The sequence below is a fragment of the Oncorhynchus kisutch genome, unplaced genomic scaffold (genome assembly GCF_002021735.2).
Source record: "Oncorhynchus kisutch isolate 150728-3 unplaced genomic scaffold, Okis_V2 scaffold2202, whole genome shotgun sequence".
In the NCBI taxonomy this organism is placed as follows: Eukaryota; Metazoa; Chordata; class Actinopteri; order Salmoniformes; family Salmonidae; genus Oncorhynchus; species Oncorhynchus kisutch.
In genome coordinates this window covers 406,044-431,787 of record NW_022264147.1, presented here as the reverse complement: position 1 = coordinate 431,787, position 25,744 = coordinate 406,044, and the positions used below count along the sequence as shown (strand labels likewise).

Genomic DNA, 25,744 nt, shown 5'->3' with positions numbered 1-25,744 from the left:
AACCATAGTTACACGGGGTGACACTGGGTGACGTAGTTAACACGGGGTGACGTAGTAACCATAGTTACACGGGGTGACACTGGGTGACGTAGTTAACACGGGGTGACGTAGTAACCATAGTTACACGGGGTGACACTGGGTGACGTAGTAACCATAGTTATCATGGGGTGACGTAGTAACCATAGTTAACATAGAGACATTCAAGCTCGCGTACCAAACCGTGTTGCCATGGGGGGAAAAAAAATGATAATGAGTGTTTCTTTTTGGACAACTCAAGGTTGCTGTTTTCTTCCCTTGGAACACGACCCAGAGGTTACAGCTGCTGTTTAAAACTAAACGTGACGCGGACACTGAGGTAGATGCCTTCAATCAATTAACAGTGATCAATTAACAGTGATACAGCATTCTGATCAAAAACAATCAATCAATCAATCATTTAAATGATTAAAAAAATTAAAAATAAACATATGAACATTCGTCAAAACACCTGCAGCAGATTCATACTGATGACGTCATATACCTGCGCCGGAAAATGGGATGTTTAATGTCGTGTTCACTTGCTAGTCAGAAACTAGGAAATTCAGACTTTCTAACTGGTTGAACGCGTGTTTAATAACCACAACCGGTCAGCAGGTCGGAAAATTCCAAGTTCCGATTAACACGTGAACACGGAACATGGTTGTTTTGAAAGGAAGCCATTTTGTTTTCGTCACCCTCTACCTGCCTGCCATGTTCTCATCAAGGCAAAACATTTTTATCAACATAAAAAAAAATGTTTACAAAAAAACATAATTGAATGTTATAAATCTATTAAATAAAATCTCCAGTTTAAACCCTTTTCATAAATACATATATATATCATACCTTACAAAAATAGAGATTTAACAATCCAATAACTCCACGAGTCTCAACAGAGCCGAGAAGAACAGATAGGTATTTTTAGAACAGTTTGTTGACACAGAATTAAAACTACGGTCTGTCTTTATTTCTGGTTTACACGCTGTACATGTTGTCAAGAATATGTTTTAGTATAGAACATGATATGATTCGATGTTTACATACAGAACCTCGTCTTATTGATGTCATATCTATACATTACATTATTCAATGTCTACATACAGATAGAACCCCCCCCCCCCCCCCCCTCGTATAGTCATCATTATCTGTCATACATTTTCCCACACCTGTTTCTCAGACTTAGAAGGAGTGTGTTGTCCCGGGGGTCATGTTGACATACATTTTCCCACACCTGTTTCTCAGACTTAGAAGGAGTGTGTTGTCCCGGGGGTCATGTTGACATACATTTTCCCACACCTGTTTCTCAGACTTAGAAGGAGTGTGTTGTCCCGGGGGTCATGTTGACATACATTTTCCCACACCTGTTTCTCAGCCTTAGAAGGAGTGTGTTGTCCCGGGGGTCATGTTGACATACATTTTCCCACACCTGTTTCTCAGCCTTAGAAGGAGTGTGTTGTCCCGGGGGTCATGTTGACATACATTTTCCCACACCTGTTTCTCAGCCTTAGAAGGAGTGTGTTGTCCCGGGGGTCATGTTGACATACATTATCCCACACCTGTTTCTCAGCCTTAGAAGGAGTGTGTTGTCCCGGGGGTCATGTTGACATACATTTTCCCACACCTGTTTCTCAGCCTTAGAAGGAGTGTGTTGTCCCGGGGGTCATGTTGACATACATTTTCCCACACCTGTTTCTCAGCCTTAGAAGGAGTGTGTTGTCCCGGGGGTCATGTTGACATACATTTTCCCACACCTGTTTCTCAGCCTTAGAAGGAGTGTGTTGTCCCAGGGGTCATGTTGACATACATTTAACAAAGGACACCACGATCACTGGGTTTACAAATGTCATTATTCATGTGTTGTGGAAGGTGATTCAAGTAACGTCTTCTGTACCTCTGTCTGTTTGTCTCCTCTCCTCTCTGCAGGTCATCAGAGAATTGAGGCTGTCTCCTGTCCATATCAGACAGATTGTTGTCCACCTGGTTTAAATCTCTGTCTGTTTGTCTCCTCTCCTCTCTGCAGGTCATCAGATCAGTGAGGATGTCTCCTGTCCATATCAGACAGATTGATGTCCACCTGGTTTGAATCTATGTCAGTAATGTTGTCCACACAGTTAAATCGGTGTCAGACACATTGTCCATGTGGTGTGTTCTAGACCTGTCAGTGATGTTGTCCAGGTGTATTCTATATCCTGTCAGTGATGTTGTCCAGGTGGTGTATTCTATATCCTGTCAGTGATGTTGTCCAGGTGGTGTATTCTATATCCTGTCAGTGATGTTGTCCAGGTGTATTCTATATCCTGTCAGTGATGTTGTCCAGGTGGTCTATTCTATATCCTGTCAGTGATGTTGTCCAGGTGTATTCTATATCCTGTCAGTGATGTTGTCCAGGTGGTATATTCTATATCCTGTCAGTGATGTTGTCCAGGTGTATTCTATATCCTGTCAGTGATGTTGTCCAGGTGGTGTATTCTATATCCTGTCAGTGATGTTGTCCAGGTGTATTCTATATCCTGTCAGTGATGTTGTCCAGGTGTATTCTATATCCTGTCAGTGATGTTGTCCAGGTGGTGTATTCTATATCCTGTCAGTGATGTTGTCCAGGTGGTGTATTCTATATCCTGTCAGTGATGTTGTCCAGGTGTATTCTATATCCTGTCAGGTGATGTTGTCCCTAATGGAAAGGCATGTCAGAGCCCTGTCCTCCAGTGAGTCAGGGTTTCCTCATCGTATCCATGGTGTATTTCATCCGTTCCTCGTCTCAGAGGTAAAAGACAGCGACGGTGTTTTCCTCCCGTGGCTTGTGGAGGAGGTCTCCAGGGGTCGTGGGAAACCGCGGGGTGTTGTAGGAAGCTGTCATACAGCAGGAGGACGGCTCATCTTCCACCAACCTGAAAACCAGAAGAAAACAACATTCTAGTTCCATGTTGGGGCGGCAGGGTAGCCTAGTGGTTAGAGCGTTGGACTAGTAACCGGAAGGTTGTGAGTTCAAACCCCCGAGCTGACAAGGTACAAGAAAACAACATTCTAGTTCCATGTTGGGGCGGCAGGGTAGCCTAGTGGTTAGAGCGTTGGACTAGTAACCGGAAGGTTGTGAGTTCAAACCCCCGAGCTGACAAGGTACAAGAAAACAACATTCTAGTTCCAGTAGACGGTCAGGTCCCATTTGTGTTTTTCACCTACATGCCTCAGTACCTTTTCAATCCCAATCCAGCCGCTAGTTTATAAAGAACACGTGGTTTCTCTTCAGGCTAATTATTTGACATGGAAATAGGAAACACAAAGTTACAGAACGTAGCGGTGCAGCTGTATGGCTCTGAATAATCATATTGGATGGCAACAGGAACAGGAAATGCACCACAGGAAAGAAGCACAGATTCTGTTAAGACCATACTGTGGTGACACAGGGGACATAACCTCTGCTGAGCTCTGAGCTAAACTCACTGTCAGCATGAGGAACTGACACTAGAAGCTTTCGACATCACTACGCTGGAACACCATTCACCAAAGACCAAACCAGCCTCACGTTGTCTAGAAGGGTCCTGACAGTGTAGAAGGGTTCTGACATAATGTAGAAAGGTCCTGACATAGTGTAGAAGGGTTCTGACAGTGTAGAAGGGTTCTGACAGTGTAGAAGGGTTCTGACATAGTGTAGAAGGGTTCTGACAGTGTAGAAGGGTTCTGACAGTGTAGAAGGGTTCTGACAGTGTAGAAGGGTTCTGCCATAGTGTAGAAGGGTTCTGACAGTGTAGAAGGGTTCTGACAGTGTAGAAGAGTCCTGACAGTGTAGAAGGGTTCTGACAGTGAAGAAGGGTTCTGACAGTGTAGAAGGGTCCTGACATAGTGTAGAAGGGTTCTGACAGTGTAGAAGGGTCCTGACATAATGTAGAAGGGTTCTGACAGTGTAGAAGGGTTCTGACATAGTGTAGAAGGGTTCTGATAGTGTAGAAGGGTTCTGACATAGTGTAGAGGGGTTCTGACAGTGTAGAAGGGTTCTGACAGTGTAGAAGGGTTCTGACATAGTGTAGAAGGGTTCTGACATAGTGTAGAAGGGTTCTGACATAGTGTAGAAGGGTTCTGACAGTGTAGAAGAGTTCTGACATAATGTAGAAGGGTTCTGACAGTATAGAAGGGTTCTGACAGTGTAGAAGGGTTCTGACAGTGTAGAAGGGTTTGTTTTCTAAGAGCCCTCTGTGTTATTGACTGAGCTTTGAGAGATTAAGCTGCACTCACTTTTGTTCTGGCACTCTCTTCCTCTCACTACTCTATCCTTCCTTTCCTCCCCTCTCTCTCTCTCTCTCTCTACTCTTCCCCTCTCTCTCTTTCTCTCTCTCTCCTCTCCTCCTCCCTCCCTCTCTCCTCTCTCTCTATCCTCTCTCTCTTCTCCTCCTCTCTCTCTCTCTCTCTCTTTCTCTCTCTGTTTCCTTCTCTCTCTCCTCTCTCTCACTCTCCTCTCTTTCTCTACTCTTCCCCTCTCTCTCTTTCTCCTCTCTCTTTTTCCTTCTCTCCATCTCTCTCCATCTCTCTCCATCTCTCTCTCTCTCTCTCTCCACTATCTCTCTCTCTTCTCTCTCCATCTCTCTCCATCTCTCTCTCTCTCTCTCCCTCCACCATCTCTCTCTCTTCTCTCTCTCTTCTCTCTCCATCTCTCTCTCTGCTCTGTCCTTCCTGCAGCACTGGACCTTTTGTTCATAGCCCCTCTGCCTCAATACAGCCTGTCTACCCAGCTATCTCCATCACACACACACACACACACACACACACACACACACACACACACACACACACACACACACACACACACACACACATCCTCAAAGAAAACCGAAAACACAGTCTGCACGACACTCCAGGCCATCGACATCATCACAGTTCTATATTGAGTCTGGAGAACAGAGGGAGGGGAGAGGAAGAGCAGAGGAGGGAGGACGATTGGAGGGATTGGGGGGGAACAGCTAAGCAGCCGTAACTTCCTGTTTACTATAGCAGCTTCCTATTCCACACAGAGAGATGAGAGACTGTTGCTGTTACTAGGCACTTTCTGCCGTCTACTGGTCATCTACTGGCACTGCCGTATAGCAAACCCGGTAACCAAGACAACTGACATTTAGCAACACCGCTATCAAGACCACTGACATCTAGTAACACCTCTAACCAAGACCATTGCCCTTTAGCAACACTGCAAACCACTGACATCTAGCAACACCTCTAACCAAGACCACTGACATTTAGCAACACCGCTAACCAAGACCACTGACATTTAGCAACACCGCTAACCAAGACCACTGACATTTAGCAACACCGCTAACCAAGACCACTGACATTTAGCAACAACGCTAACCAAGACCACTGACATTTAGCAACACCGCTAACCACTGCTATCTAGTAACACCTCTAACCACTGACATTTAGCAACACCGCTAACCAAGACCACTGCCATCTAGCAACACCGCTAACCACTGACATTTAGCAACACCGCTAACCAAGACCACTGCCATCTAGCAACACCTCTAACCACTGACATTTAGCAATACCGGTAACCAAGACCACTGCCATCTAGCAACACCGGCAACCAAGACCACTGCCATCTAGCAACACCGGCAACCAAGACCACTGACATCTAGCAACACCTCTAACCAAGACCACTGACATTTATCAACACCGCTAACCAAGACCACTGACATTTAGCAACACCGCTAACCAAGACCACTGACATTTAGCAACACCGCTAACCAAGACCACTGACATTTAGCAACACCGCTAACCAAGACCACTGACATTTAGCAACACCGCTAACCACTGCTATCTAGTAACACCTCTAACCACTGACATTTAGCAACACCGCTAACCAAGACCACTGCCATCTAGCAACACCGCTAACCACTGACATTTAGCAACACCGCTAACCAAGACCACTGCCGTCTAGCAACACCTCTAACCACTGCCATCTAGCAATACCGGTAACCAAGACCACTGCCATCTAGCAACACCGGCAACCAAGACCACTGCCATCTAGCAACACCGGCAACCAAGACCACTGCCATCTAGCAACACCGGCAACCAAGACCACTGACATCTAGCAACACCGGCAACCAAGACCACTGACATCTAGCAACACCTCTAACGAAGACCACTGCCATCTAGCAACACCGCTAACCAAGACCACTGCCATCTAGCAACACTGCTAACCAAGACCACTGACATCTAGCAACACCTCTAACCACTGCCATCTAGCAACACCACTAACCAAGACCACTGACATCTAGCAACACCTCTAACGAAGACCACTGACATCTAGCAACACCAAAAAAAAAAAATATGAACACCAACCAGAAAGAAGGCCTAAAAATATGAACACCAACCAGAAAGAAGGCCTAAAAATGAACACCAATCAGAAAGAAGGCCTAAAAAAATTAACACCAATCGGAAAGAAGGCCTAAAAAAATGAACACCAATCGGAAAGAAGGCCTAAAAATATGAACACCAATCAGAAAGAAGGCCTAAAAATATGAACACCAATCAGAAAGAAGGCCTAAAAATATGAACACCAAATCAGAAAGAAGGCCTAAAAATATGAACACCAATCAGAAAGAAGGCCTAAAGAAATGAACACCAACCAGAAAGAAGGCCTAAAAATATGAACACCAATCAGAAAGAAGGCCTAAAAATATGAACACCAATCAGAAAGAAGGCCTAAAAATGAACACATATCAGAAAGAAGGCCTAAAAATGAACACCAATCAGAAAGAAGGCCTAAAAAAATTAACACCAATCGGAAAGAAGGCCTAAAAAAATGAACACCAATCAGAAAGAAGGCCTAAAAAAATGAACACCAATCAGAAAGAAGGCCTAAAAAAATGAACACCAACCAGAAAGAAGGCCTAAAAATATGAACACCAACCAGAAAGAAGGCCTAAAAATATGAACACCAACCAGAAAGAAGGCCTAAAAATATGAACACCAACCAGAAAGAAGGCCTAAAAATGAACACCAATCAGAAAGAAGGCCTAAAAAAATGAACACCAACCAGAAAGAAGGCCTAAAAATATGAACACCAACCAGAAAGAAGGCCTAAAAATATGAACACCAATCAGAAAGAAGGCCTAAAAATGAACACATATCAGAAAGAAGGCCTAAAAATGAACACCAATCAGAAAGAAGGCCTAAAAAAATTAACACCAATCGGAAAGAAGGCCTAAAAAAATGAACACCAATCAGAAAGAAGGCCTAAAAAAATGAACACCAATCAGAAAGAAGGCCTAAAAAAATGAACACCAACCAGAAAGAAGGCCTAAAAATATGAACACCAACCAGAAAGAAGGCCTAAAAATATGAACACCAACCAGAAAGAAGGCCTAAAAATATGAACACCAACCAGAAAGAAGGCCTAAAAATGAACACCAATCAGAAAGAAGGCCTAAAAAAATGAACACCAACCAGAAAGAAGGCCTAAAAATATGAACACCAACCAGAAAGAAGGCCTAAAAATATGAACACCAACCAGAAAGAAGGCCTAAAAAAATGAACACCAATCGGAAAGAAGGCCTAAAAATATGAACACCAATCAGAAAGAAGGCCTAAAAATATGAACACCAATCAGAAAGAAGGCCTAAAAAAAATTAACACCAAATCAGAAAGAAGGCCTAAAAATATGAACACCAATCAGAAAGAAGGCCTAAAAATATGAACACCAATCAGAAAGAAGGCCTAAAAATATGAACACCAATCAGAAAGAAGGCCTAAAAAAATGAACACCAAATCAGAAAGAAGGCCTAAAAAAATGAACACCAATCAGAAAGAAGGCCTAAACAAATGAACACCAATCAGAAAGAAGGCCTAAAAATATGAACACCAACCAGAAAGAAGGCCTAAAAATATGAACACCAACCAGAAAGAAGGCCTAAAAATATGAACACCAACCAGAAAGAAGGCCTAAAAATGAACACCAACCAGAAAGAAGGCCTAAAAATATGAACACCAACCAGAAAGAAGGCCTAAATATGAACACCAATCAGAAAGAAGGCCTAAAAATGAACACCAATCAGAAAGAAGGCCTAAAAATATGAACACCAAATCAGAAAGAAGGCCTAAAAATATGAACACCAATCAGAAAGAAGGCCTAAAGAAATGAACACCAATCAGAAAGAAGGCCTAAAAAAATGAACACCAATCAGAAAGAAGGCCTAAAAATATGAACACCAATCAGAAAGAAGGCCTAAAAATGAACACATATCAGAAAGAAGGCCTAAAAATGAACACCAATCAGAAAGAAGGCCTAAAAAAATTAACACCAATCGGAAAGAAGGCCTAAAAAAATGAACACCAATCAGAAAGAAGGCCTAAAAAAATGAACACCAACCAGAAAGAAGGCCTAAAAATATGAACACCAACCAGAAAGAAGGCCTAAAAATATGAACACCAACCAGAAAGAAGGCCTAAAAATATGAACACCAACCAGAAAGAAGGCCTAAAAATGAACACCAACCAGAAAGAAGGCCTAAAAATATGAACACCAACCAGAAAGAAGGCCTAAATATGAACACCAATCAGAAAGAAGGCCTAAAAATGAACACCAATCAGAAAGAAGGCCTAAAAATATGAACACCAAATCAGAAAGAAGGCCTAAAAATATGAACACCAATCAGAAAGAAGGCCTAAAGAAATGAACACCAATCAGAAAGAAGGCCTAAAAAAATGAACACCAATCAGAAAGAAGGCCTAAAAATATGAACACCAATCAGAAAGAAGGCCTAAAAATGAACACATATCAGAAAGAAGGCCTAAAAATGAACACCAATCAGAAAGAAGGCCTAAAAAAATTAACACCAATCGGAAAGAAGGCCTAAAAAAATGAACACCAATCAGAAAGAAGGCCTAAAAAAATGAACACCAATCAGAAAGAAGGCCTAAAAAAATGAACACCAACCAGAAAGAAGGCCTAAAAATATGAACACCAACCAGAAAGAAGGCCTAAAAATATGAACACCAACCAGAAAGAAGGCCTAAAAATATGAACACCAACCAGAAAGAAGGCCTAAAAATGAACACCAATCAGAAAGAAGGCCTAAAAAAATGAACACCAACCAGAAAGAAGGCCTAAAAATATGAACACCAACCAGAAAGAAGGCCTAAAAAGATGAACACCAATCAGAAAGAAGGCCTAAAAATGAACACATATCAGAAAGAAGGCCTAAAAATGAACACCAATCAGAAAGAAGGCCTAAAAAAATTAACACCAATCGGAAAGAAGGCCTAAAAAAATGAACACCAATCAGAAAGAAGGCCTAAAAAAATGAACACCAATCAGAAAGAAGGCCTAAAAAAATGAACACCAACCAGAAAGAAGGCCTAAAAATATGAACACCAACCAGAAAGAAGGCCTAAAAATATGAACACCAACCAGAAAGAAGGCCTAAAAATATGAACACCAACCAGAAAGAAGGCCTAAAAATGAACACCAATCAGAAAGAAGGCCTAAAAAAATGAACACCAACCAGAAAGAAGGCCTAAAAATATGAACACCAACCAGAAAGAAGGCCTAAAAATATGAACACCAACCAGAAAGAAGGCCTAAAAAAATGAACACCAATCGGAAAGAAGGCCTAAAAATATGAACACCAATCAGAAAGAAGGCCTAAAAATATGAACACCAATCAGAAAGAAGGCCTAAAAAAAATTAACACCAAATCAGAAAGAAGGCCTAAAAATATGAACACCAATCAGAAAGAAGGCCTAAAAATATGAACACCAATCAGAAAGAAGGCCTAAAAAAATGAACACCAACCAGAAAGAAGGCCTAAAAATATGAACACCAACCAGAAAGAAGGCCTAAAAAGATGAACACCAATCAGAAAGAAGGCCTAAAAATGAACACATATCAGAAAGAAGGCCTAAAAATGAACACCAATCAGAAAGAAGGCCTAAAAAAATTAACACCAATCGGAAAGAAGGCCTAAAAAAATGAACACCAATCAGAAAGAAGGCCTAAAAAAATGAACACCAATCAGAAAGAAGGCCTAAAAAAATGAACACCAACCAGAAAGAAGGCCTAAAAATATGAACACCAACCAGAAAGAAGGCCTAAAAATATGAACACCAACCAGAAAGAAGGCCTAAAAATATGAACACCAACCAGAAAGAAGGCCTAAAAATGAACACCAATCAGAAAGAAGGCCTAAAAAAATGAACACCAACCAGAAAGAAGGCCTAAAAATATGAACACCAACCAGAAAGAAGGCCTAAAAATATGAACACCAACCAGAAAGAAGGCCTAAAAAAATGAACACCAATCGGAAAGAAGGCCTAAAAATATGAACACCAATCAGAAAGAAGGCCTAAAAATATGAACACCAATCAGAAAGAAGGCCTAAAAAAAATTAACACCAAATCAGAAAGAAGGCCTAAAAATATGAACACCAATCAGAAAGAAGGCCTAAAAATATGAACACCAATCAGAAAGAAGGCCTAAAAATATGAACACCAATCAGAAAGAAGGCCTAAAAAAATGAACACCAAATCAGAAAGAAGGCCTAAAAAAATGAACACCAATCAGAAAGAAGGCCTAAACAAATGAACACCAATCAGAAAGAAGGCCTAAAAATATGAACACCAACCAGAAAGAAGGCCTAAAAATATGAACACCAACCAGAAAGAAGGCCTAAAAATATGAACACCAACCAGAAAGAAGGCCTAAAAATGAACACCAACCAGAAAGAAGGCCTAAAAATATGAACACCAACCAGAAAGAAGGCCTAAATATGAACACCAATCAGAAAGAAGGCCTAAAAATGAACACCAATCAGAAAGAAGGCCTAAAAATATGAACACCAACCAGAAAGAAGGCCTAAAAATATGAACACCAACCAGAAAGAAGGCCTAAAAATGAACACCAATCAGAAAGAAGGCCTAAAAAAATTAACACCAATCGGAAAGAAGGCCTAAAAATATGAACACCAACCAGAAAGAAGGCCTAAAAATGAACACCAATCAGAAAGAAGGCCTAAAAAAATGAGCACCAATCAGAAAGAAGGCCTAAAAAAATGAACACCAATCAGAAAGAAGGCCTAAAAAAATGAACACCAATCAGAAAGAAGGCCTAACAAATAGTCAACAGGCGTTAAATCCTGGAGGAATCTTTAGCGTTCTGATAGATCCAATAGAAAGACAATGTATTACGATGAGCCCATTTTCCTGTAACGTTTAACAGGAGGGACAAACGACAGGAAGAAGGAAGAGAATGAAAGAGTCGCAAAAGAGTCAAATGAAAGCAATCAATCAAGAGAGATTTTAGGTGTCGAGTAGATTTTGCCTCACACACAGGAAATAAATGACTGAAAAAAGACAGATGCTCAGGTGGGCGGGGAATGTTGCTATAGTTACTGAGACAGCTGCCCTATCACTTCTGACAGGAAGACACACACACACACACTACACACACTATACACACACAGACAGTAACAATAGCATAACCCTGCCCTGTTACCAGCAGCACAGTCATCTGCTGGGCTCTCTACAGATATACAGTGGGGCAGTATTGGGGGTGGATGGGGGTGGAAACATCATGCTTTGGGGCTGTTTTTCTGCAAAGGGACCAGGATGACTGATCCGTGTAAAGGAAAGAATGAATGGGGCCATGTATCGTGAGATTTTGAGTGAAAACCTCCTTCCACCAGCAAGGGCATTGAAGATGAAACGTGGCTGGGTCTTTCAGCATGACAATGATCCCAAACACACCGCCCGGGCAACGAAGGAGTGGCTTCGTAAGAAGCATTTCAAGGTCCTGGAGTGGCCTAGCCAGTCTCCAGATCTCAACCCCATTGAAAATCTTTGGAGGGAGTTGAAAGGCCGTGTTGCCCAGCAACAGCCCCAAAACATCACTGCTCTAGAGGAGATCTGCATGGAGGAATGGGACAAAATACCAGCAACAGTGTGTGAAAACCTTGTGAAGACTTACAGAAAACATTTGACCTCTGTCATTGCCAACAACGGGTATATAACAAAGTATTGAGATAAACTTTTGTTATTGACCAAATACTTATTTTCCAACATAATTTGCAAATAAATTCATTAAAAATCCTACAATGTGATTTTCTGGATTATTTTTCTAATTTTGTATTTTATAGTTGAAGTGTACCTATGATGAAAATTACAGGCCTCTCTCATCTTTTTAAGTTGGAGAACTTGCACAATTGGTGGCTGACTAAATACTTTTTGCACCACTGTACATGAAGTATGGGTAACCCACCACTGTATCCAGGCAGATACTATATCTGTAGGGAACCCACCACTGTACCCAGACAGACACTATATCTGTAGGGAACCCACCACTGTACCCAGACAGACACTATATCTGTAGGGAACCCACCACTGTATCCAGACAGACACTATATCTGTAGGGAACCCACCACTGTATCCAGACAGACACTATATCTGTAGGGAACCCACCACTGTACCCAGACAGACACTATATCTGTAGGGAACCCACCACTGTATCCAGACAGACACTATATCTGTAGGGAACCCAGGGGAACCCACTACTGTATCCAGACAGATACTATATCTGTAGGGAACCCACCACTGTACCCAGACAGACACTATATCTGTAGGGAACCCACCACTGTACCCAGACAGACACTATATCTGTAGGGAACCCACCACTGTATCCAGACAGACACTATATCTGTAGGGAACCCACCACTGTATCCAGACAGATACTATATCTGTAGGGAACCCACCACTGTACCCAGACAGACACTATATCTGTAGGGAACCCACTACTGTATCCAGACAGATACTATATCTGTAGGGAACCCACCACTGTACCCAGACATACACTATATCTGTAGGGAACCCACCACTGTACCCAGACAGACACTATATCTGTAGGGAACCCACCACTGTACCCAGACAGATACTATATCTGTAGGGAACCCACCACTGTATCCAGACAGACACTATATCTGTAGGGAACCCACTACTGTATCCAGACAGATACTATATCTGTAGGGAACCCAGGGGAACCCACCACTGTACCCAGACAGATACTATATATGTAGGGAACCCACCACTGTACCCAGACAGATACTATATCTGTAGGGAACCCAGGGGAACCCACCACTGTACCCAGACAGATACTATATATGTAGGGAACCCACCACTGTACCCAGACAGATACTATATCTGTAGGGAACCCACCACTGTACCCAGACAGACACTATATCTGTAGGGAACCCACCACTGTACCCAGACAGACACTATATCTGTAGGGAACCCACCACTGTACCCAGACATATACTATATCTGTAGGGAACCCACCACTGTACCCAGACAGATACTATATCTGTAGGGAACCCACCACTGTATCCAGACAGACACTATATCTGTAGGGAACCCACCACTGTACCCAGACAGATACTATATCTGTAGGGAACCCACCACTGTACCCAGACAGATACTATATCTGTAGGGAACCCACCACTGTACCCAGACAGATACTATATCTGTAGGGAACCCACCACTGTACCCAGACAGATACTATATCTGTAGGGAACCCACCACTGTACCCAGACAGACACTATATCTGTAGGGAACCCACCACTGTACCCAGACAGACACTATATCTGTAGGGAACCCAGGGGAACCCACCACTGTATCCAGACAGACACTATATCTGTAGGGAACCCACCACTGTATCCAGACAGACACTATATCTGTAGGGAACCCAGGGGGACCCACCACTGTATCCAGACAGACACTATATCTGTAGGGAACCCACCACTGTATCCAGACAGACAATAACATCCTATTCTATGTTCACACTTATCAGGGCCCTATCAGAAGACAGGACACTGTGACACCCGTAGACACGTCCTACCAACAGACAGCCGTTGTACAAGTAGACACTGACACCTAGCAGACAACCGTGGTACTGCCTCAGAGCCTGACCCACCCGGTAAGTACACGGTCTTGATAGGATTTGTTGTCATACGTAAATGACCGACTGAGGTGTACAATGGCGCTGCTGCCTGAGATATCTGTCTGTCTGTCTGTCTGTCTGGACGGACCAGGATACAGGCTCTTTCTAGAAAAAGGGGAGAGGGAGGGTGTTTGACGACCCTGGGATGTAGAGACCAGGGAACATCAGGGATCTATACTCTATAGACTCTTTAACTGTTAGTGGGACATTATGCATTTAATAGGAGAACACAGCCACATCAGTGATCCAGATCATTCTATTCATTAATCTGGTTACTGTTCTGTATATGACTGTAGGTCTATATCTAGCTACCCCCCTGTATATGACTGTAGGTCTATATCTAGCTACTGTTCTGTATATGACTGTAGGTCTATATCTAGCTACCCCCCTGTATATGACTGTAGGTCTATATCTAGCTACCCCCCTGTATATGACTGTAGGTCTATATCTAGCTACCCCCTGTATATGACTGTAGGTCTATATCTAGCTCCCCCCTGTATTTGACTGTAGGGCTATATCTAGCTACCCCCCTGTATATGACTGTAGGTCTATATCTAGCTACTGTTCTGTATATGACTGTAGGTCTATATCTAGCTACCCCCCTGTATATGACTGTAGGTCTATATCTAGCTACTGTTCTGTATATGACTGTAGGTCTATATCTAGCTCCCCCCTGTATTTGACTGTAGGGCTATATCTAGCTACTGTTCTGTATATGACTGTAGGTCTATATCTAGCTACCCCCCTGTATATGACTGTAGGTCTATATCTAGCTACTGTTCTGTATATGACTGTAGGTCTATATCTAGCTACCCCCCTGTATATGACTGTAGGTCTATATCTAGCTACCCCCCTGTATATGACTGTAGGTCTATATCTAGCTACTGTTCTGTATATGACTGTAGGGCTATATCTAGCTACTGTTCTGTATATGACTGTAGGTCTATATCTAGCTACTGTTCTGTATATGACTGTAGGTCTATATCTAGCTACTGTTCTGTATATGACTGTAGGTCTATATCTAGCTACTGTTCTGTATATGACTGTAGGTCTATATCTAGCTCCCCCCTGTATATGACTGTAGGTCTATATCTAGCTACTGTTCTGTATATGACTGTAGGTCTTTATCTAGCCACCCCCTGTATATGACTGTAGGTCTATATCTAGTTACTGTTCTGTATATGACTGTAGGTCTATATCTAGCTCCCCCCTGTATATGACTGTAGGTCTATATCTAGCTACCCCCCTGTATATGACTGTAGGTCTATATCTAGCTACTGTTCTGTATATGACTGTAGGTCTATATCTAGCTACCCCCCTGTATATGACTGTAGGTCTATATCTAGCTACCCCCCTGTATATGACTGTAGGGCTATATCTAGCTACCCCCCTGTATATGACTGTAGGTCTATATCTAGCTACTGTTCTGTATATGACTGTAGGTCTATATCTAGCTACTGTTCTGTATATGACTGTAGGTCTTTATCTAGCTACCCCCCTGTATATGACTGTAGGTCTATATCTAGTTACTGTTCTGTATATGACTGTAGGTCTATATCTAGCTACCCCCCTGTATATGACTGTAGTCTATATCTAGCTACTGTTCTAAATATGACTGTAGGTCTATATCTAGTTACTGTTCTGTATATGACTGTAGGTCTATTTCTAGCTACCCCCCTGTATATGACTGTAGGTCTATATCTAGCTACTGTTCTGTATATGACTGTAGGTCTATATCTAGCTACCCCCCTGTATATGACTGTAGGTCTATATCTAGCTACCCCCCTGTATATGACTGTAGGTCTATATATAGCTACTCCCCTGTATATGACTGTAGGTCTATATCTAGCTACTGTTCTGTATATGACTGTAGGTCTATATCTAGCTACTGTTCTGTATATGACTGTAGGTCTATATCTAGCTACCCCCCTGTATATGACTGTAGGTCTATATGTAGTTACTGTTCTGTATATGACTGTAGGTCTATATCTAGCTACCCCCCTGTATATGACTGTAGGTCTATATCTAGCTACTGTTCTGTATATGACTGTAGGTCTATATCTAGCTACCCCCCTGTATATGACTGTAGGTCTATATCTAGCTACCCCCCTGTATATGACTGTAGGTCTATATATAGCTACTCCCCTGTATATGACTGTAGGTCTATATCTAGCTACTGTTCTGTATATGACTGTAGGTCTATATCTAGCTACTGTTCTGTATATGACTGTAGGTCTATATCTAGCTACTGTTCTGTATATGACTCTAGGTCTATATCTAGCTACCCCCCAGTATATGACTGTAGGTCTATATCTAGCTACTGTTCTGTATATGACTGTAGGTCTATATCTAGCTACCCCCCTGTATATGACTGTAGGTCTATATCTAGCTACCCCCCTGTATATGACTGTAGGTCTATATCTAGCTACCCCCCTGTATATGACTGTAGGTCTATATCTAGCTACCCCCTGTATATGACTGTAGGTCTATATCTAGTTACTGTTCTGTATATGACTGTAGGTCTATATCTAGCTACCCCCCTGTATATGACTGTAGGTCTATATCTAGCTACTGTTCTGTATATGACTGTTGGTCTATATCTAGCTACGGTTCTGTATATGACTGTAGGTCTACATCTAGCTACTGTTCTAAATATGACTGTAGGTCTATATATAGCTACCCCCCTGTATATGACTGTAGGTCTATATCTAGCTACTGTTCTGTATATGACTGTAGGTCTATATCTAGCTACTGTTCTGTATATGACTGTAGGTATATATCTAGCCACCCCCCTGTATATGACTGTAGGTCTATATCTAGTTGCTGTTCTGTATCTGACTGTAGGTCTATATCTAGCTACTGTTCTGTATATGACTGTAGGTCTATATCTAGCTACCCCCTGTATATGACTCTAGGTCTATATCTAGCTACTGTTCTGTATATGACTGTAGGTCTATATCTAGCTACCCCCCTGTATATGACTGTAGGTCTATATCTAGCTACCCCCCTGTATATGACTGTAGGTCTATATCTAGCTACTGTTCTGTATATGACTGTAGGTCTATATCTAGCTACTGTTCTAAATATGACTGTAGGTCTATATCTAGCTACTGTTCTGTATATGACTGTAGGTCTATATCTAGCTACCCCCCTGTATATGACTGTAGGTCTATATCTAGCTACTGTTCTGTATATGACTGTAGGTCTAAATCTAGCTACCCCCCTGTATATGACTGTAGGTCTATATCTAGCTACTGTTCTAAATATGACTGTAGGTCTATATATAGCTACCCCCCTGTATATGACTGTAGGTCTATATCTAGCTACCCCCCTGTATATGACTGTAGGTCTATATCTAGCTACTGTTCTGTATATGACTGTAGGTATATATCTAGCTACCCCCCCTGTATATGACTGTAGGTCTATATCTAGCTACCCCCCTGTATATGACTGTAGTCTATATCTAGCTACTGTTCTAAATATGACTGTAGGTCTATATCTAGTTACTGTTCTGTATATGACTGTAGGTCTATATCTAGTTACTGTTCTGTATATGACTGTAGGTCTATATCTAGCTACTGTTCTAAATATGACTGTAGGTCTATATCTAGCTACCCCCCTGTATATGACTGTAGGTCTATATCTAGCTACCCCCCCTGTATATGACTGTAGGTCTATATCTAGCTACCCCCCTGTATATGACTGTAGGTCTATATCTAGCTACCCCTCTGTATATGACTGTAGGTCTGTATCTAGTTACTGTTCTGTATCTGACTGTAGGTCTATATCTAGCTACTGTTCTGTATATGACTGTAGGTCTATATATAGCTACCCCCTGTATACTACTGTAGGTCTATATCTAGCTACTGTTCTGTATATGACTTTAGGTCTATATCTAGCTCCCCCCTGTATATGACTGTAGGTCTATATCTAGCTACCCCCCTGTATATGACTGTAGGTCTATATCTAGCTACCCCCCTGTATATGACTGTAGGTCTATATCTAGCTACTGTTCTAAATATGACTGTAGGTCTATATCTAGGTACCCCCCTGTATATGACTGTAGGTCTATATCTAGCTACTGTTCTGTATATGACTGTAGGTCTATATCTAGCTACTGTTCTGTATATGACTGTAGGTCTATATCTAGCTACTGTTCTGTATATGACTGTAGGTCTATATCTAGCTACCCCCCTGTATATGACTGTAGGTCTATATCTAGCTACCCCCTTGTATATGACTGTAGGTCTATATCTAGCTACTGTTCTAAATATGAATGTAGGTCTATATCTAGCTACCCCCCTGTATATGACTGTAGGTCTATATCTAGCTACTGTTCTGTATATGACTTTAGGTCTATATCTAGCTACTGTTCTAAATATGACTGTAGGTCTATATCTAGCTACTGTTCTGTATATGACTGTCGGTCTATATCTAGCTACCCCCCCTGTATATGACTGTAGGTCTATATCTAGCTACCCCCTTGTATATGACTGTAGGTCTATATCTAGCTACTGTTCTAAAAATGAATGTAGGTCTATATCTAGCTACTCCCCTGTATATGACTGTAGGTCTATATCTAGTTACTGTTCTGTATATGACTGTAGGTCTATATCTAGCTACTGTTCTGTATATGACTGTAGGTATATATCTAGCTACCCCCCTGTATATGACTGTAGGTCTATATCTAGTTACTGTTCTGTATCTGACTGTAGGTCTATATCTAGCTACCCCCCTGTATATGACTGTAGGTCTATATCTAGCTACCCCCCCTGTATATGACTCTAGGTCTATATCTAGCTACCCCCCTGTATATGACTGTAGGTCTATATCTAGTTACTGTTCTGTATATGACTGTAGGTCTATATCTAGCTACTGTTCTGTATATGACTGTAGGTCTATATCTAGCTCCCCCCTGTATATGACTGTAGGTCTATATCTAGCTACTGTTCTGTATATGACTTTAGGTCTATATCTAGCTACTGTTCTAAATATGACTGTAGGTCTATATCTAGCTACTGTTCTGTATATGACTGTAGGTCTATATCTAGCTACCCCCCCTGTATATGACTGTAGGTCTATATCTAGCTACTGTTCTAAATATGACTGTAGGTCTATATATAGCTACCCCCCTGTATATGACTGTAGGTCTATATCTAGCTACTGTTCTGTATATGACTGTAGGTCTATATCTAGCTACCCCCCCTGTATATGACTGTAGGTCTATATATAGCTACTCCCCTGTATATGACTGTAGGTCTATATCTAGCTACTGTTCTGTATATGACTGTAGGTCTATATCTAGCTACCCCCTGTATATGACTGTAGGTCTATATCTAGCTACCCCCCTGTATATGACTGTAGGTCTATATCTAGCTACTGTTCTGTATATGACTGTAGGTCTATATCTAGTTACTGTTCTGTATATGACTGTAGGTCTATATCTAGCTACCCCCCTGTATATGACTGTAGGTCTATATCTAGCTACTGTTCTGTATATGACTGTAGGTCTATATCTAGCTACCCCCCTGTATATGACTGTAGGTCTATATCTAGCTACTGTTCTGTATATGACTCTAGGTCTATATCTAGCTACCCCCCCTGTATATGACTGTAGGTCTATGCTCTGTCTGGAAAGAGGCTGTAGGTTTATTGTGACAACGTTCCACTACCACAACTCACCTCCACGTGACTGTCTCTCCTGCAGTGGTCATCTTCCTACGTCATAACTGCAGGAGACGTTGTAGCCCGGGCGTCTGAGCAGTTGGCCGTCCTGTTGCATCGTCCGAGGGTCTGTTGGTCTATGTCGTTTCTTTGCTATTGATTCCAACCTGATTGGCTTCTGCATCTGTCATCTGCAGCAGGTCCCCGCCCTCTCCCCTGGTAAATCCACCCAATGGGGGGCTCTGAGTCAGTCATCCGTACGCTCATGACACAGTGACGTCTGTCAGAATCTATTCCAAAGGTTCTTTGGTTCCACCTCTTTTAGCTGAGATGCACCACGGCATGGTGGGGGTTGGAGGGGGTTGGAGGGGGGCAGTGTGGTCTGGTAGTAATCCACTGTAGCGAAGTGATATGGTGATGTCATACGACATCAGAAGACAATGTCGTCGGCCTGGAACGCAAGGTGACTTGATATAATGACGCTGTGGATTTAAGTGGCCAGTAAGCTGTGGCCTCGGAGTCAGGGGAGGGTTTTTACCGATGACAATATGGGTTTCTATTGATTCTGATACATTTCTGCCTGCAGCATAGGTCTCTGTCTGTCTCGGTCTGTCTCTGCCTGTCTACACTACACCACATATAACCATTCATCCCAGGACATGGACATAGCTGCCAAAATCATCTTGGTTATTATTGAATGATATTTCTACGTAACTCAAGTCGGGCGCTGTGTAGCAACATTCAACAAGAGTAGGTACAATGAAAACACCTTCAATCAGGTCGTCAGTCAAATCCTTCCATTCCTCTGTTCTGTTTGACGTCAGACAATAACATCTTTCCCCTGTCAGAACAGTCTGGAAGGTTGCTATAGAAACTAACCGGCTTCCACACCACGTCTGCAGTTCCCAAACTCTCCACAAAGCGGCGCTCTGGGTCCATCTGCCCGCCTGTCTGAACACAACAAGGTGCGCTTCTCATCCCCCCCACCCCCCTCCCCTTGTCAAGTTGTTAAACGCATTCATTCATGCATCTGTAATATCTCAAGAAGAAGAATCATCTGAGAGACTTGATATTATTGAATGTTTTTCTTTTCTTCTAGTGCACTATTCGCTAAATGAACCTACTTATATAGTTTTGGTGAGATTGTATAATAAAAAATTAAAAAAAAAAAAACGAAATGTTGTAAACAATGTCAATAGCATCATATTGATTCATTCGATTCAGATTCGATGCTGTTCGTTATTGATCCGTACATATACATCATTTGAATAGTGCCTGTGGTCGTTTTAGAGGGCAATTGGGCTGTGCGTAATGTCTAGTATCCTCAATGGCTTGTCAAGGTGTGAATGGATGTGCAGCTCCCAGACCGGACACACACCATTCAGACTACTGTGGTTCCGCTATCAAAGACAACGGCATCTCTGCGTGGATGGATAGACCTCTGTTATGCCCATTCCTCATCACAGTTGACAGAGAGGATAGAGGGTCTGCTGCCAGGCAGCGCTGCCCAGTAACACGCTCTCAATAACGGTCTAATGGAAAAACGCACTACTTGGATATGGTGTACATAACTAGGGGGTTTGTGGGTAGAGTCACTGGGTGACCTTGGGGGTTTGTGGGTAGAGTCACTGGGTGACCTTGGGGGTTTTTAAGTCATTACAATGCCCTGTAGGTATAAGATTCATTCAAGTAATTTTAGACAAACTGGTCCTATTATATGATATATCAACACCAAACAGGCAGATCAATATGTAAACTTTTAGAAAACGGAAGAAAAAAAATACAGACACGAAATTAGGCTGAATAAATGAGACGTTAATTAGAGATCATGAGTAAAGCTCTACAATAGAGAGAGGGAGGGGGGGGGGGTGATCATGGTTGTTGTTTATTTGTTTATGAGGCTAAATATAGCCTCATAATGATGTTTACAACCAACAAGCGAAGAAGAGCTGTGCGCATAACGGAAGACTGTTTTCAGGTGAGATCACGAGTCACGTTTTAATTCATCCACTGATAATCTATTAAAAAGAATTCCTTCAGCATTTAAGAGACGCCGGAAATAAGAGAGAGCCAAACCTTACTCTAGCCAGAGCGCAGAATTGGAGATGTATGCTACTCACAGAAAGAAACGCATGGTTTCTCTGAATATCTTCAAGGCTATGCCTGTTTTTTTCCATTGCTGGGTATTTTCTGTTTGCTCTTTTATCATACATTAGTGAGTTTCCCCGTGTACGCTTTGTGTGGGCTGCAGTGCGCTTTGTGTGGGCTGCAATTGGTATATTTGATAGAATCAGCGTCCTCCGTGGCTATTAAGTCCGATTTGGAAAGCGATGATGGTTGGCTGTCACTGTTCTTTAATTCACCAAAAGACGGTTGCTGCTGCTGGCCACACGTCACGTGGGTGTATTGAAACTGCTCCTCGTGCTCGGTCTCCCGGTGATAGAAGTAGTTGAAGTTGGACACGATGACCGGGACCGGTAACGCGATGGTGAGCACACCGGCGATGGCGCACAGAGAGCCCACGATCTTTCCGCCGATGGTCACCGGGCACATGTCCCCGTAGCCAACGGTAGTCATGGAGACCACAGCCCACCAGAACGCGTCGGGGATCGAGCTGAAACCGGAGTCTGGATCGTCGGTTTCGGCGAAATAGACAGCGCTGGAGAAGAGGATGACTCCGATGAAGAGGAAGAAAATGAGCAGCCCCAACTCTCTCATACTGGCTTTGAGGGTTTGTCCTAATATCTGAAGCCCCTTGGAGTGTCTGGACAGCTTGAAGATCCTAAACACCCTGACCAGCCGGATGACCCTGAGGATGGCCAGAGACATGGCTTGCTGTCCGTTTCCTTGGTGCTCCGCCAGCTCCAAGCCCAGGGTGATGAAATAGGGCATGATGGCCACAATGTCGATGGTGTTCATCATGTTTTTGAAAAAAGCAGGCTTGGAGGGGCAGGCTAGGAACCTGACAAACAACTCGAAGGAGAACCAGATGATACACAAAGTTTCCACTATGAAGAAAGGATCTGTGAATGGATTGGGCTTTCTAGAGCTGTTAGTTCCATTCAACGCCAGCTCATTGTCCCAATGTTTCTCCTTTTCATCCCTAAACTCAGGCAGCGTCTCCAAACAGAAGATGACAATAGAAATTAAAATCACCAGAACAGAGACAATAGCAATCCCTCTGGCGGGTCCCGAACTCTCGGGGTATTCGAACAGCAACCAGACCTGTCGTTGAAACTCATTTTCTGGCAACGGTCTCTCCTCTTCTTTTATAAATCCCTCATCCTCCTTAAAATTCTCGATCACATCTTCTCCCAATTGGTAAAATTTGATCTCCTCCATAAATATGTCCAGGGGTACGTTGACGGGTCTCCTGAGGCGGCCGCCAGACTGGTAAAAGTAGAGGATGGCGTCGAAGCTGGGTCGGTTCCTGTCGAAGAAGTACTCGTTCCTCAGAGGGTCGAAGAAGCGCATTCTCTTCCTCGGATCCCCCAGTAAAGTGGTGGGGAACTGAGCAAGCGTTTTCAGCTGGGTTTCAAAGAGCAGCCCGGAGATGTTAATGACCACGCGCTCACAGCACTCCTGGTCCGTCCGCTGATCCACCGGGTCCAACACATCTTGGGACAGGGCTGTTAGTGCCACAGTCTCATCGTGGTTCTCCCTGGGCACTACTGTCATGTTTCTCCCCCAAAGGGCAACAGCTTCTGTCTCCAAAGACCCCGCTAGTGTCTGTGTCGTAATCCCCTCCCTTTACTCGTGCGTTTTTCAGTCCTTCCGCGCTATTTTGTGACCAACAAGACCAAGCAGTCACTTGTGGAATGATGAGAAGGGCTCCGCTCTCTCTGTCTCTCTCTCTCTCTGTCTCTCTCTCTCTCTGTCTCTCTCTCTCTCTCTCTGTCTCTCTCTCTCTCTCTCTCTCTCTCTCTCTCTCTCTCTCTCTCTCTCCTCTCTCTCTCTCTGTCTCTCTCTCTCTCTCTCTCTCTCTCTCTCTCTCTGTCTCTGTCTCTCTCTCTCTCTCTGTCTCTCTCTCTCTCTCTCCTCTCTGTCTCTGTCTCTGTCTCTGTCTCTGTCTCTCTCTCTCTCTCTCTCTCTCTCTCTCTCCCTCTCTCTGTCTCTGTCTCTCTCTCTCTCTCTCTCTCTCTCTCTCTCTCTCGCTCTCGCTCTCTCTGTCGCCTCTCTGTGTCTCCTCTCGGTGTCCCTTCTCTGTCTCCTCTCTGTGTCTCCTCTCGGTGTTCTCTGTGTCTCTCTGTGTCTCTCTCTCTCGGTGTCTCCTCTCGGTGTCTCTCTGTGTCTCTCTGTGTCTCCTCTCTCTTGGTGTCTCCTCTCTGTGTCTCCTCTCTCTCAGTGTCTCCTCTCTGTGTCTCCTCTCTCTCAGTGTCTCCTCTCTGTGTCTCCTCTCTCTCTGTGTCTCCTCTCTCTGCCTCCTCTCTGTGTCTCCTCTGTCCGTGCCTCGTCTCAATCTGTTTGTCTACTGACGGTTCTATTCCTTCTCTCACGTCTGAGGACGGTTGTTTTTGTTTGTATTTTCCTCCCTGTACACAACAGCTTCTCCCATCCCTCCCCGTTGCACGCTGCTAGTCTGGACTATCGACTGTTACATTCACAGCATTTAAAATAGCAATGCCCTCCCCACGCTGACGTGTAGACGCTCTCTCACCCAAGAGAGAAAAACACACATACATGCTTGGTGTCTGAATTGGATTCAACTGATATTTGAGTACATCTATTGACTGGAACCAATACAATATGCAATATGATATTTACATATTTCTACATGTATATTTATTCTTATCCAGAAAGACTTACAGTTGGAGCATTGATCTTAAGATAGCTAAGGGGTCACAGGCTGGGGGTCTAGGGGTCACAGGCTGGGGGTCTAGGGGGTCACAGGCTGGGGGTCTAGGGGTCACAGGCTGGGGGTCTAGGGGGTCACAGGCTGGGGGTCTAGGGGGTCACAGGCTGGGGGTCTAGGGGGTCACAGGCTGGGGGTCTAGGGGTCACAGGCTGGGGGTCTAGGGGGTCACAGGCTGGGGGTCACAGGCTGGGGGTCTAGGGGGTCACAGGCTGGGGTCTAGGGGGTCACAGGCAGGTGGTCTAGGGGGTCACAGGCTGGGGGTCTAGGGGGTCACAGGCTGGGGGTCTAGGGGTCACAGGCTGGGGGTCTAGGGGGTCACAGGCTGGGGGTCTAGGGGTCACAGGCAGGTGGTCTAGGGGGTCACAGGCAGGGGGTCTAGGGGGTCACAGGCAGGGGGTCTAGGGGGTCACAGGCAGGTGGTCTAGGGGGTCACAGGCAGGGGGTCTAGGGGGTCACAGGCAGGTTGTCTAGGGGTCACGTTTCAAATGAGAACAGCTTGGACTGGGCTGAGCAGGACCTTCCCTCCCGTAGGGTTTGATTCATAACCTGAAGGTAGGGGGGGGGGGGGGGGCAGGTCCTCCTGCTGTTCTGTAGGTAAACACCATGGTCTTGTAGTGGTAGGGGGGGGGGGGCAGGTCCTCCTGCTGTTCTGTAGGTAAACACCATGGTCTTGTAGTGGTAGGGGGGGGGGGGGCAGGTCCTCCTGCTGTTCTGTAGGTAAACACCATGGTCTTGTAGTGGTAGGGGGGGGGCAGGTCCTCCTGCCAGTGGAGTGTGTGGAGGGGCAGGTCCTCCTGCCAGTGGAGTGTTTGGAGGAGCAGGTCCTCCTGCCAGGGGAGTGTGTGGAGGAGCAGGTCCTCCTGCCAGTGGAGTGTGTGGAGGAGCAGGTCCTCCTGCCAGTGGAGTGTGTGGAGGGGCAGGTCCTCCTGCCAGAGGAGTGTGTGGAGGAGCAGGTCCTCCTGCCAGGGGACTGTGTGGAGGAGCAGGTCCTCCTGCCAGTGGAGTGTGTGGAGGAGCAGGTCCTCCTGCCAGGGGAGTGTGTGGAGGAGCAGGTCCTCCTGCCAGGGGAGTGTGTGGAGGAGCAGGTCCTCCTGCCAGAGGAGTGTGTGGAGGAGCAGGTCCTCCTGCCAGGGGAGTGTGTGGAGGAGCAGGTCCTCCTGCCAGGGGAGTGTGTGGAGGAGCAGGTCCTCCTGCCAGAGGAGTGTGTGGAGGAGCAGGTCCTCCTGCCAGGGGAG

The 25,744-nt window shown here is 44.0% G+C and overlaps 1 protein-coding gene across 1 annotated transcript; it reads right to left on the bottom strand.

Annotated features, from left to right (window-relative positions):
* Positions 1–318: 318 nt before the first annotated feature.
* Positions 319–24,316, bottom strand: LOC116369459 (shaker-related potassium channel tsha2). Its single transcript, XM_031819484.1, has 2 exons — positions 19,673–24,316; positions 319–2,906 (listed from the first exon to the last, which is right to left on the bottom strand). Exon 1 carries the CDS (start codon positions 23,330–23,332, stop codon positions 21,860–21,862), a length of 1,473 nt encoding a protein of 490 aa, XP_031675344.1. The 5' UTR covers positions 23,333–24,316; the 3' UTR covers positions 319–2,906; positions 19,673–21,859.
* Positions 24,317–25,744: the final 1,428 nt, after the last annotated feature.

Coding starts and splice junctions, on each gene's coding strand:
- LOC116369459 (XM_031819484.1), bottom strand. CDS start 23,332: ATGACAGTAGTGCCCAGGGAGAACCACGATGAGACTGTGGCACTAACA.